General features: G+C 40.8%; 1 protein-coding gene across 1 annotated transcript in view; it reads left to right on the forward strand.

The window, feature by feature from the left end:
• The first annotated feature begins 5,734 nt into the window (after positions 1-5,734).
• The window catches only part of TMEM117 (transmembrane protein 117), a 346,737-nt gene continuing 339,895 nt past the window's right edge, over positions 5,735-12,576 (forward strand). The window contains exon 1 of the mRNA XM_065423784.1: positions 5,735-6,011. Coding sequence (XP_065279856.1) covers positions 5,735-6,011 — 277 coding nt within the window. The remainder of the gene's footprint in view (positions 6,012-12,576) is intronic.

Genomic DNA, 12,576 nt, shown 5'->3' on the forward strand with positions numbered 1-12,576 from the left:
ACTTGGTTCCATCCCACAGGGAAGCTATGGAATTCTCTTCCTCCTTCAGAGCAACCTCTCAGATTCCTGGCCTCCTACACCGTCTAGTGGAACTGCAATGGTCTGCTGCCTATTGGTCCTTTTAGAGGTGAGCAGGCTCCTTTCTTAACAGGGGAAGCCATAGGAAGTACATAAATTTGTGTTTGGTATGCACTTTCCTTTATGCATCGTTTTAAAATAGTACGAGTGATATATAAATCCTATCAGTACTGATCTGCAGCCTTACCACTATTATACATTTTGTGTGTGTGTTTTAAACCTGTCCACTTGCAAAGATGCAGTGTTCTGAATTGATTTATATTTGAATGAGACAGCACCTTCTTTCACAAGAGCTTTCAGAGGGAAAATTACAGGCCAACGCACACGAAATCTGTTTTTTCTGACTTAGGTGAAAAATTGGTTTTGTAGTGGTTGATACTGCAATAAAATAAATGTCCTCAAACTGCTGGCAACTGAATGTTTAAAGATTATTCCCACACTACTATAGTCAGGTGCGTGTGCTGGTAATACTTGTGAGAGAAACCATTTTAAAATTAGCCTCACTGACTGTCAAGATGACTCATCATCTTAATTCAACCTGCGTTATAGCTTCGACTAACTGATTTTGACTGGTGGCCAAAAAGGGTAACTTAGTTAGCTGTTTACAGTTTTGTAATGGAATTTTGTATTTTATATTTTTGTACCGTAGACAACCTCATTTTTTAATGAACCAGAGTATTCCTGTCTACTGAAATTATTTGCTTCAGGGTTGTGTTTCTCAACACCACCAAATCTGGGTTACTTTGAAGAAAATTGTAGACCTACACTTCAGGCTGCATAAGTATTTATATTCTAAAGGATAATTGATAAACATGTCAAATTACCCTTTTGAGCTGAAATTTGTCCCATTTGTTCATAGTTATGAAAATGCAAGCAAAAATGGTTCAGGTTGTTTTTTAAACAGAGAATAAAAAAACAACAATAATTCCTGTGAGGATGTTTTGTTTTGTTTTTTTTGCAATTTCTTTTTGAAGAATAGCAACCCAAAAGGAGCTGTTGGACATATGAAATTTGGTAAGGAGATAGCATGTGTGTGTGTGTGTGTGTGTGTGTATATATATATATATGTGCAGAGATGTGCATTTGGCTATTCTGATGGAAAACTAGTTTTTCATTTGGCTGAGTTACAACAGTTTAAACTTAGTTTGTCCATGCCTACTGGTTAGTTTTTAATATAATAATCTATGAATGTTCTGTGGGTACTGCACATATGTGCATCTGTAAGCTAAATGGAATTTAATTTTAATGTGTAGGTGCAGGAAGAATATGATCTGGCCTTTTTGGGGAGCACTTCCCCTCCAATACACTTTCATGTTTTGAATGGAAGGAGGAGGACTTCATACACGATGTGGTTGCACACAAGAAATCCCACTGTGAATATATTGTGCAGTGTTCTAGTGCTGGCTAGTAAATAGTCAAATATGATGGAATTTCTTTGTTTTTATGTTTCCTTTAAAAAACAACAACAGAACTTTCCCTTTACAGTACAAGAATCTTAAGGTTGCAAAGTGAAGTACTAAAAAAATCAGAAATGCCCGGGCAACTTAAACCTTGCCTCAAATGCTTTAGGTCAGGCCCAGCACTACCAGGGAGAGACATTTACCCCCCAAAACTATCTTAAAGGGCCCCCAAAGTATTGTCAGAGAGGCCAAAATTATAAATCACAGCAAAATAGTGACACAGTAGCCAAATTTTACTCTCCTAAACTCTTAAAATCAAATATTTTCCAGGGATCTAACTAACTAGCCCCTGGACTTCAGGAAGATGGTTTGGTCTTTTTAAATAGTGACATCTAGGGTCCCCAAAATACCCACTTTCACACACACACCCCTGCAGAAAATAATGGGACCCTAGTACTGGCCCTGCTTTATGCATTACTATCTATGTTGCAATGCAAATTTATTGATAGCATTCCAGAAGCTTATCTGTGGGTGCTAGCTCTAAGGATCAAATCCTGGGGAAGATATCTGCACTAAAGAGTCTGGGCAACCTCAGCTAGCCACACTGCTGTGCAGCTAGGTTTCAGCCAATAATACAGCAGTAATGGATGTGCACCACTGCTCCCCACTAAATGCATGATTCTGATTCATGACCATGCTGACCATGTCCCTGTCTTGCTGACAATCTCCCTCACATGGGACTGCCCTAGAGGTCCTCTTTACAACCTCAGAGCTTGCTGAGTCCTCTTGAGAGAGGGGATTCCACTGTTGTTATTCCCACATTTTAAACTGCCTTTGGTCCTTCTAGGGGTGCCCCAGATGTGCCCTTAAAAGGGTTAATAATTCACCCATGTATAAGATCTCATACGAGGCTATCCAGTACAACGTTGGAGTTCAGCGGCCAGAGCTGGGTGTTGGGAACCATCTCCATGGGGCCTGATGAGCCATTGCCTCCCCACCCACAATTACTTTCGAGCCACCGGCTCCCAGTTCCAACATCTTCCTGGGGGAACAGAGGGTCTCACATTGTGTAACAAAGAGAAAAGCCCCTAAGCAGTCCCCGCACTACAGCGCAAGAGGCTCAAAAGGGAGCCGCACAATTGCACAGGTGGCGCTTAGATACTGAACAACGCCCGGTAAAACTCGGAAGCATCCACGCGTGTTTTCTGCTCCACGCACAGCGGCTCTGGCCGCCGCCGCATTCCTGCAGGCCGGGGGCGGGTAATATTCCGCGTCTCTCCCCGAGCGGCGGAAATGAGATTCCCGCCACGCACCCCTGCTTGTGTGTTCGGTTCTCGTCCTTCACTCGGCCCCGCAGAGAGGCGGCAGCAGCCGCCCCCTCCCTGGAGCTGCCCGGCTGCTTCCCCGGGCTGTGGGCGCGCGAGAAGAGCCCAGCTGCGAACCCCTCCGGGCAGGCAGCGGGTCCCACCGCCGGTCCCAGAGGCGAGCGCTGCGCAGGCTGTTGGCAAGGAGGGAGGCCCTGTACGGTCGGCGCAGCAGCAGCAGAAGGACGCGGGCCAGCCATCGGCTGGTATTTATAGCACCGTGACAGCAGCGCCCTGGCAGAGCCGGAGCCTGGCTCACGTAGGAGTTTCCCGTTAGAGCAAAAGGTGGCTTCCGATCTCGGTGAGTACATTGCATTTGTCTCGGCGTATAACAGCCCAGCCCCCCCCCGTGTGTGCGAGAGGGAGCGTCAGCCTGGCCCCGCAGCGGCTGTGACCACACTGCAGCGGGATTTCTCTTGACGATGGGCAGGACTTTGCGCGGGGATGGGGGCTGCTACAGTTAGTATTGTGACACCCCCAGCGGGGGAGATTACAGCCCCTCTTCTGCCAGTATGTTGTTGGCATGATTCTTCCCAAGCAGGCACTGAAGCGCGTGGGTAGGCGGGGGTGTATCACGGTATCAGGTCCTGATTTCCCTAATAAACAAACCACATTCAGTTTTAGTTGGAAACAATCGGTTTTAACGAGCTCCACTTATTAATTCTAAAATATTTTTTAAAAAAGCCAAATCCTTGTATTGCCCAGGAAATAAAACCGGTTAAATGAGCATGTTGCAGTCCACACCTGTTTTAAAATAGTCCCCAAATTTCGGAACCTTTGCTAGATGCAAAGAGCACTCTTCTGTTTATTTTCTAACCTAGTGCAACTAGTTAAAGCACTGCTTCCTGTTGTTACCAAATAATGTCCAATAGGCTATGTCTTTTGCTCACTGTCTGGTAACTCTAGGTTAACCAAGTGATTAAAATATTTGGTGAATACATGATTGTCTTGTCTTTACCCACCCGCCTCTTAAATTTAAGATGTCTAATTGAATAGAATAATTAGGACTTTTCTTCACGCTAACAGTAGCACAAAAAGAAGGCAGGAATGTACTGACTTTGTAGTCTTAAATGTATCTTTGGTCTCTTGTTGTCTATGCCCTTGCTAAATAGTCCTTCGCTTGTATGAGTAATAACTTCCCACTTCAAGTCACTTTCTTCAATTCATAAAGTTCTTCCAAAGATGACATACTTCCTTGTACTAGCTAATCAACTTTTAAACATACTAATCTATTTTGTGCGTTCTTTGATATAATTTTTGTTTTATATGAAGTTTGACATTGTTGCCCTGACTAGTAAATGTAATCTGTTGTTTTTAATATTTACTGAATGTAATATAGGAATCTGACAATAAGAAAAATCAGATATTGAATTTTTTTTTAAAAAGTGCCTACATAAAGAACTATACTTATCAGCAAGACCTTTGTCATTGAAACAAGTATTATGCCGTAAACATTTTCAAGAAGCATCTTATTTATTTATTTTTTTCCACGTTGTATGACACTGACAAAAAACTGTTTTTCGTTCAGTTATGTAGACTATATTTTTAAATGCTCATCCTGTAAAAAGAGCTGTTGGATTACTTCCCCCTCCATCCACCTGCCCACCCCAGTCTGGTTGCTTTAAACAACTGTAGTACTCTATAGCACTCCTGGCTTGGTGACTGCATGAATACACAATGAACCTACACTCTGAAATGTTTACAGAGAAACAAATATGTAGATGGAAAAGCACTGAAACAGACTACATTGGAAAAAAATATATAAATCTGTGCTCTTATAAGTAAACACATTTCAAAATTAGAATCGTTCTTGTATTCATGCAAAGTTGTTTTGAAGTGCAGGAAATGGGAGTGCCCTGCTTATAAGGTTGCATTTCATTGTGGCCTTTATCCCAAACCAACTGAAGTAAATAGAAAGACTTCCATTGATCTCAATGAGGTTTGGGTCAGGCCCTTCAAAGATTAACTCTGGGATTTGTTCATTCCTCCATGTGTAGTAATCTCCAGTGGTGTTATTGGGAGATTTATAGATCTCGCAGGTGATGAGAGAATGGACTATGTGGTTTTCATGCAGACTCAGTCCAGATTCTTTCCAAAAAGTGATGGAGTAGATTTAGTAGTAGGCCTGGGATCTATGTGTATGTGTGTATGTGTGCAGGGGTGTTGGAACAATTTGTATAGTGGGGGTGCTGAGACCCATTTAACCAAACTGTAAAGCTTGTATATAATGGAAACCACTTCAAACCAGGGGGTGTGGCAGCACCACCAGCACCGCTAGTTCCAGCACCTATGTCAAAGAAGAGATAGAAGGAGGGATGAAAGGTTCTAGAATCAAAATTTGTGGAGGCTTTGCTATATCTTTTTGAATGCATGAGACAGGCACTATGAATTTCAAGTGCCATATAATATGTTTTGTGCTGACCCATATTCACATGCCATGTTAATTGTGATGTAGTTGTACTTTAATAAGAATGTAGACATTTTAAAAATAAAAATGGCGTGCTAAAATGTATAGCATGCCTTTACTGAAACTAACAGGAAGTCTTAATTTTTCTTTGCCTGGGTTCTAACACAGCTTTTGTTTTAGGGTGACGAGATGTCCTGATTTTATAGGGACAGTCCCGATTTTGGGGGTCTTTGTCTTATATAGGCTGCTATTACCCCCACCCCCGTCCCGATTTTTCACACTTGCTGTCCGGTCACCCTATTTTGTTTGGAACTGTTTATCACTGAGTTAGTCTAGAATATAAAAAGTAAATCATTGAAAATGTAAAGTGGTTTGACTTTTGAAATGTCTAGGCAGCTTCCGAATGCCATGGTGATTGGTGGGTATAACAATGTACTGATATATCTTGTATACACAGGCAAACAACTGTCCTGAAGTATTTGAGAATGGGTAAAGGCTTCCGCTACTACTTCCAGCACCCTTGGTCTCGCCTCGTTGTGGCTTACCTGGTGATCTTCTTTAACTTCTTAATATTTGCTGAGGATCCAGTATCTCACAGTCAGACAGAAGCCAATGTTATTGTTGTTGGCAACTGCTTTTCATTTGTAACAAATAAATACCCCGGAGGAGGAGGCTGGAGGTTTCTGAAGGTGCTTCTATGGCTACTTGCCATTCTCACAGGACTGATAGCTGGGAAATTCCTGTTCCATCAGCGTTTGTTTGGTAAGTTCTGTAATGCATTAAGTGACTTCTGACTAATGTTAACACTGTGTAGTTCTCTCTCTTTTTAAACTTTGTATTCATTATAATGTTTAAAACTTTGCAATAAAAACACTCTAAAACAACGATGATGCAGAATGCCCTATAGAATGTGGTACAACAAAGATTACATTCTTGTGACACAGAGGCCCTTTGGTGCTTTCTGGCAAAGGGTTCACTACTCTGTGTCAGCAGCTCCTAACAGGCCTCACAACTCACTACAACTAAAACACCGCTTTCGTAGTATTTATCCATAAAGAATGTCATGTAAGATATCTAATACAAGCATATGTCATACTGATCTTCATAATCGTTGTGAAATATATGTATGGATGATATTTAAGAAGTACACTTAAGCACAGAGGTTTCAGACCAGGAGTTCTTGTCCATCTACCAAATTGAGACGTACATTAAGCATTGTATATTTTTTTCACAATGGGTCTCCCAACACTGGTTTGAACTGAATGCTAATAAAAAAAGAGACATGGGAAGTCAACAGGAAAAACAAGCAATGGGGGAGAAGAGTTTTATCAGGGGGTGCACTTCAAAGGTTTACTGGACTGTAACAAGGGGACAAATAAAGCATTTTGTTATCCGGCACTTCAGGAAGTAATCAGGCAGTGTGATTGCATTTATGAGAACAGGATCTCAACCAGGGTTGGTTGAAAATTCTGCAAAAAAGGCTTTGGGGTGAGATAAAACTACTTTAGACAAGGATTTTAGCCTGTTAAAGTTAAGTTTAGTTTGAGATGCATGTTATATGTCACCATTTTTGATTCCGTTATCCTTACTCAGTATTTCTTGAATCTTAATCTTTGATAATAAATTTATGATTTTCACTATAAATATATATCTGAGTGCTGTGATATTATCGAGGACCTAATCCCGAATTGTACCTATCAAGCTGTGTGTACACTGTTCTTTTGGGGACAGCTTTCTGGTAATTTCTGTGACCATGCAGTGATAGGGGCTGAGTGTTACAGAGGGAACACTGCAAGAACTCGAGGGTTGGTGTGGACCTATTACTAGCCTGAACTGAGAGAGCGAGGTCTATGGAGGCCTGGAAGGCAGGGGCTAGTGTTGCCAGAGGCTGTTGATTTCAGAGAGCTGAGCTGCAGCAGGCACAGACAAGACTGCTTCACTCAGAGGGTACGTCTACACTTACCTCCGGGTCCGACGGCAGGCAATTGATGTTCTGGGATCGATTTATCGCGTCTTGTCTAGATGCGATAAATCGATCCCGGATCGATCCCGGAAGTGCTCGCCGTCGACGCCGGTACTCCAGCTCGGCGAGAGGAGTACGCGGCATCGACGGGGGAGCCTGCCTGCAGCGTCTGGACCCGCGGTAAGTTCGGACTAAGGTACTTCGAATTCAGCTACGTTATTAATGTAGCTGAATTTGCGTACCTTAGTCCGAAGTGGGGGGGTAGTGTGGACCAGCCCAGAGAGAGGAAAGGTGCAGGTGAAGTGCCTCACAACACTGGGTGCCTCTGGGGAGTATCACAATCCTCCCGGATATTAATCCAATGCTAATCAAAGCCCCCATTAAGCACTTAAATTTTCATCTCAACTCTACAAGTGGGGCTGCATTTTAGCCTGTCTTTCTCCATCCCATCTTTTACTTCATCTCTTCTATTTCTGGGTCCTCATTTCCATTTTCTCTTAGCTCTTCTCCTCCCCTCTCCCCCCCCCCACTGATTTTTGTACCATTTTCTATTTTTTGGTATTCTGTTTGCAAAAGAGAACTATGGTCTGTTACTCCTAGCAGCCTGTTCAGAGCTTCCTGCAGAAGGGAAGCTGAATAACCTTAGTGAGTTTCCCTGTGTGTAAGATCTTGGCTGAGGGAGAAGCTGCAAAGTGCAACTGAGACTAACCACTCTGAAACCTGAGAATAAATAGTTTCTCTGTGCAGCTCAGCTCACTTCAGATGGAGGGGAGTGAAAAGGCTTTTCTTTCTCCTCCCCCTGCTCTCTCCTGCTGGTCAAGTCCACATCTGGTTAATTTGACTTTTCTGCTTAACTTACAGATGGAGTTGGGCAGTGAGGGAGCTAGAACAAAGTGTCCATCTGAATATCATACCATATATCCAAATTTTATAGCAGTTCAACAAAGACTGTTGCTGTACATTATAAATGTAGTGCAATTTGGTTGAAGCATGCTAGGCTTTTACACACAGTGGGAGAGATGGGAGCAAAGTTTAGACATCACATTTTCCTGAATTCATGGAGAGATAAAGGGGTGTATTCTCCTCTTGATATGTTCTTATTAAAGTGTGTGAAATAATGTTAACAAGTGGATATCTTGACTGTAAAAAGGACATCCGTGAAAAGCTTTACTACATAGTAACATGCAGTGTAGCCTTTGAACAGGAAGCTCTGCAAGGGTTTCCCCACTTTGTTCTGATGACTTAAAGGTAAAGCATGCGATAACCTGCATAAGGAGTAAAATAAATAATGACTAAAATTTTCTCCTGTTCAATTTTCTCAGTCCAGCAAGTCCCTATTTCATTTGATGAACATCTCCAAAGAAAACAGTCTTTATCTAGAATTGTTCTGCGTGTCCTTATTGCATTTGATTAGGAGTAAATTGAATTTTAAGTGTGCCTTTTGGCTGTTAACACCATTATATTCTTCTTAATTTATGCCTAAGTATCTTGATATTTGGTGAACTATAGTATTTTCCCATGCATTTAATTTTGTATTTGAAATTGAAAGTTCATAAATTAATAAGGAAGCACCAGGAGAGGAACATTTAAAAATATGTAACTGTCTCTCAGAATGGAACAAAGAATGACAGTTACTCAAGGGTAGGGAGAAGACGGTGCCTGCTGTGCACTCACTCTAGGGATTTCCTCAAGCTTGCTGATGTCATCTGCCTTGATAAAAAAGCAGAAACAATTTACAAACTGATCCCACTAAATGGCATTCTGTATCTAAAAAGCCCCAAACACTGCCTACAAAAATAATAAACCTGAATCAGCTCTTGTACACGTACATCAAATTACTTTGGGCCATTGTCCAAAAAACAGCACAACACCCAGCAAAGTGGAAAATTTACATATTATTCAAGTTGCGCTCAACTTTATCAGCTCACATCCTGGAATTCTTGCATCTTGTAAGGACAAGTCTTGGAGTCTTAACTTGAGCCAAAATCCTTTTGAATTAGTGGGAGAGATTTGGCCCAAAGTGTGGTCTCTAGTGTAATATGTTACAGAACAACTAAGTAAACATGGCACAACATATGAACTTAAAGCTTCTTCCATTTTAGTAGATTCTACTTGTTTGAGAAAGAGTCCCTGTACGTAAAATGAGGAATACACCTGAAAATGGGCAATATCTGTCAAAACAGGAGAAATGTTTTCAGTCCCTCATATGTATGTTGTGGTGTCCTTTGTCATAATTCTCATCTCATGCACGCTCACTAACATTTAAAGTAATATTCACAATCTAACAAATTTACCCGCATGCATATTTATAGTTGCTTAGCTGGAACCATAAAAGACAGATTAAAACACTGATTAAAAATTGGTTATTACAGAGACTGAGTTCTGCTTACTGGCTAGCCAGTGTGCCCAGAGCTTTCCACTTTTTTTAGCTCCTTTCTAAATGGGGTGGAGAGAGAGTCAATGCTGAGTATTTTAGTTAGAAACTATCAAAAACACAAGATAGGGTGCAAGCAGCTTGGGCCAGCTATCTCCTATTTAAAACAGGAGGCACCATCATACTACGTGCAATCATTTCCTCAGGCAAGCAAATGTGGAGTTTTTAATGGCTCCTACTCTACAATATGGAGACCTGAAATTCACAGTTGTTTAGAATTAAAATGATACATTTGAGTCTGAACATTGGAATGAGTGCCAAATAAAATTGGATCAAGACAAACCTTATTTTAGGAATTGTATCTTTCTATGGTCCTATGATGACAGTTGCACCTTCAAAACAGACAAATGTGTGTTCAAGAGTGCCAATTAGAGACCAATCCCATGGTTACTAATTCAGACAAAACTCCCATTGAAGTCAAGGCTTTCCAGTAGCAAGACCTATTCTCTGAAAATATCTGACTTTTTGTTAAGTATCTTGCATTTATATAGCTCCTCTTTATCTTGGAGGATCCAAAGTGCTTTACAAAGTGCTATATATATATAGCAGTCTACCACTGAAATGTAGTCACCTGTGAGTAAAACATGGCATCTTTTTTAACAGTGTAGAGATAGAGTATGCAACAATTTAGGAAATGACATGACTATTATATGCAGATTGCAGAGGGAAGTTAGCTAGGCAGAACTGAATTTAGCCAAGGCAGCAAGGCCTGAGTGCTAACGACTCTACTCTTGGAAGAAATGTAGATCTTTAGCAGCTCAACATAAAGAAAACTTATAACCTGGGATAAGTTCATGAAATATTCCACCCCTGATGAGTGAGTATTTTGAAATGTCAAGGTGAGTGTTAACATAAAAGTTTCAGAGTAGCAGCCGTGTTAGTCTGTATCCGCAAAAATAACAGGAGTACTTGTGGCACCTTAGAGACTAACAAATTTATTAGAGCATAAGCTTTCGTGGGCTACAACCCACTTCTTCGGATGCATATAGAGTGAACCATATATTGAGGAGATATATATACACACACATACAGAGAGCATGAACAGGTGGGAGTTGTCTTACCAACTCTGAGAGGCCAATTAAGTAAGAGGAAAAAAACTTTTGAAGTGATAATCAAGATGGCTCAGTACAGACAGTTTGATAAGAAGCAAGTGTGAAAATACTTACAAGGGGAGATAGATTCAATGTTTGTAATGGCTCAGCCATTCCTTCCCAATCCCTATTTAGCCCTGAGTTGATTGTGTCTAGTTTGCATATCAATTCCAGCTCAGCAGTCTCTCGTTGGAGTCTGTTTTTGAAGTTTTTCTGTTTTAAGATAGCCACCCGCAGATAGGCAAAGCATGTTCTTCATTTGTTGTCAGCAGTATATCAGATATTACCAGGAGATTTGTAGCTGTAAATAGCCAGCAACTTCATTGCAGATTTTTGATTTCTACTTGATGATTCCTGTCAAATAGGAACTGACACATTTGGTAATGAGCAGGTGAAAAATACTGTCCTCAGTAGCCCATTCAGTATAAATGTCAGTGCCAATCACTTAGTGAATGTCATTAAAAACATTCAACTCAAGGTCTAGCTCAACTACTTCACCACTAACTTTCCCCTTTCAGTGTGTCACTTAGCATTAGATGAAACAACATTAGTTTGGTCCTTACTTGCCAATAGGAACAATCTAAAAATTAACTAATAATAATTCTCCCTCCCTTTCATTGCACAAGTGAATGTGAGTGAGTTTTCAAAAGCCAGCATCATCAAAATACTTGAAAAACTGACAACCAGCCACTGATCATGAATGCAGGTTCATCAGTTTCCAGCATTGACTGATAGCCAATATCAGATGTTGGCTTGAAACTAATCTGGGCACCATTCTCCTCTGAGGACATAAATGCCCTTCTAAATATAAATAAAAAGGAAGTAGGTTTCCTAACTGTTTCTTCTTCTTTTCCATTTAGAAAGGCAAAGTGACATTTTTACCTCTTCCTTTCTTAGGGCTTGATCCACAGCCTTCAGTGGGCTTTAGATTAGTCATTAAATCAACTAGATGCTATGTTATATCTGCAGTTAATTATAGAGGTTTAAGTAGGAGGGATGCGCCAGCGTCTCTAAATTCCTCCAAAAATCCTCCTCTTTCTTTTAAACTCCCCTTAAGCATCTAATTCCATAGGAGTCATATCTCTCACTTTCTAAAGCAATAGTGAGAGTCTCCTAGAAAAGCTACCAGTGTCAAATTATTCATTAATGAAGGATGCTTTGCCCTTAAATACAGATCAGCATCTAGTGACAACATATACATTGACTGAAAACAACTCATACATAACAGGTTTCAGAGTAGCAGCCGTTTTAGTCTGTATCTGCAAAAAGAACAGGAGTACTTGTGGCACCTTAGAGACTAACAAATTTATTTGAGCATAAGCTTTTGTGGGCTACAGCCCACTTCATCAGATGCATAGAATGGAACATATAGTAAGAAGATATGTATACATACAGAGAACATGAAAAAGTGGAAGTAGCCATACCAACTGTAAGAGGCTAATTAATTAAGATGAGCTATTATCTGCAGGAGAAAAAAGACTTTTGTAGTGATAATCAAGATGGCTCATTTCAGACAGTTGGTAAAAAGGTGTGAGGATACTTAACATGGGGAAATAGATTCTGGCTGATGTGATTAGGTCCTATGAACCGCATTTGCTCCAATTCCTCAGACAGACAAACGCCTACAAGATCTCTATCAAGCATTCTTAAAACTACAATACCCACCTGCTGAAGTGAAAAAACAGATTGACAGAGCCAGAAGAGTACTCAGAAGTCACCTACTACAGGACAGGTCCAACAAAGAAAATAACAGAACTATCCGTCACCTTCAGCCCCCAACTAAAACCTCTCCAGCACATCATCAAAGATCTACAACCTATCCTGCAAGATGATCCCTTA

The sequence above is a fragment of the Emys orbicularis genome, chromosome 1, assembly GCF_028017835.1.
Source record: "Emys orbicularis isolate rEmyOrb1 chromosome 1, rEmyOrb1.hap1, whole genome shotgun sequence".
Lineage (NCBI taxonomy): Eukaryota > Metazoa > Chordata > Testudines > Emydidae > Emys > Emys orbicularis.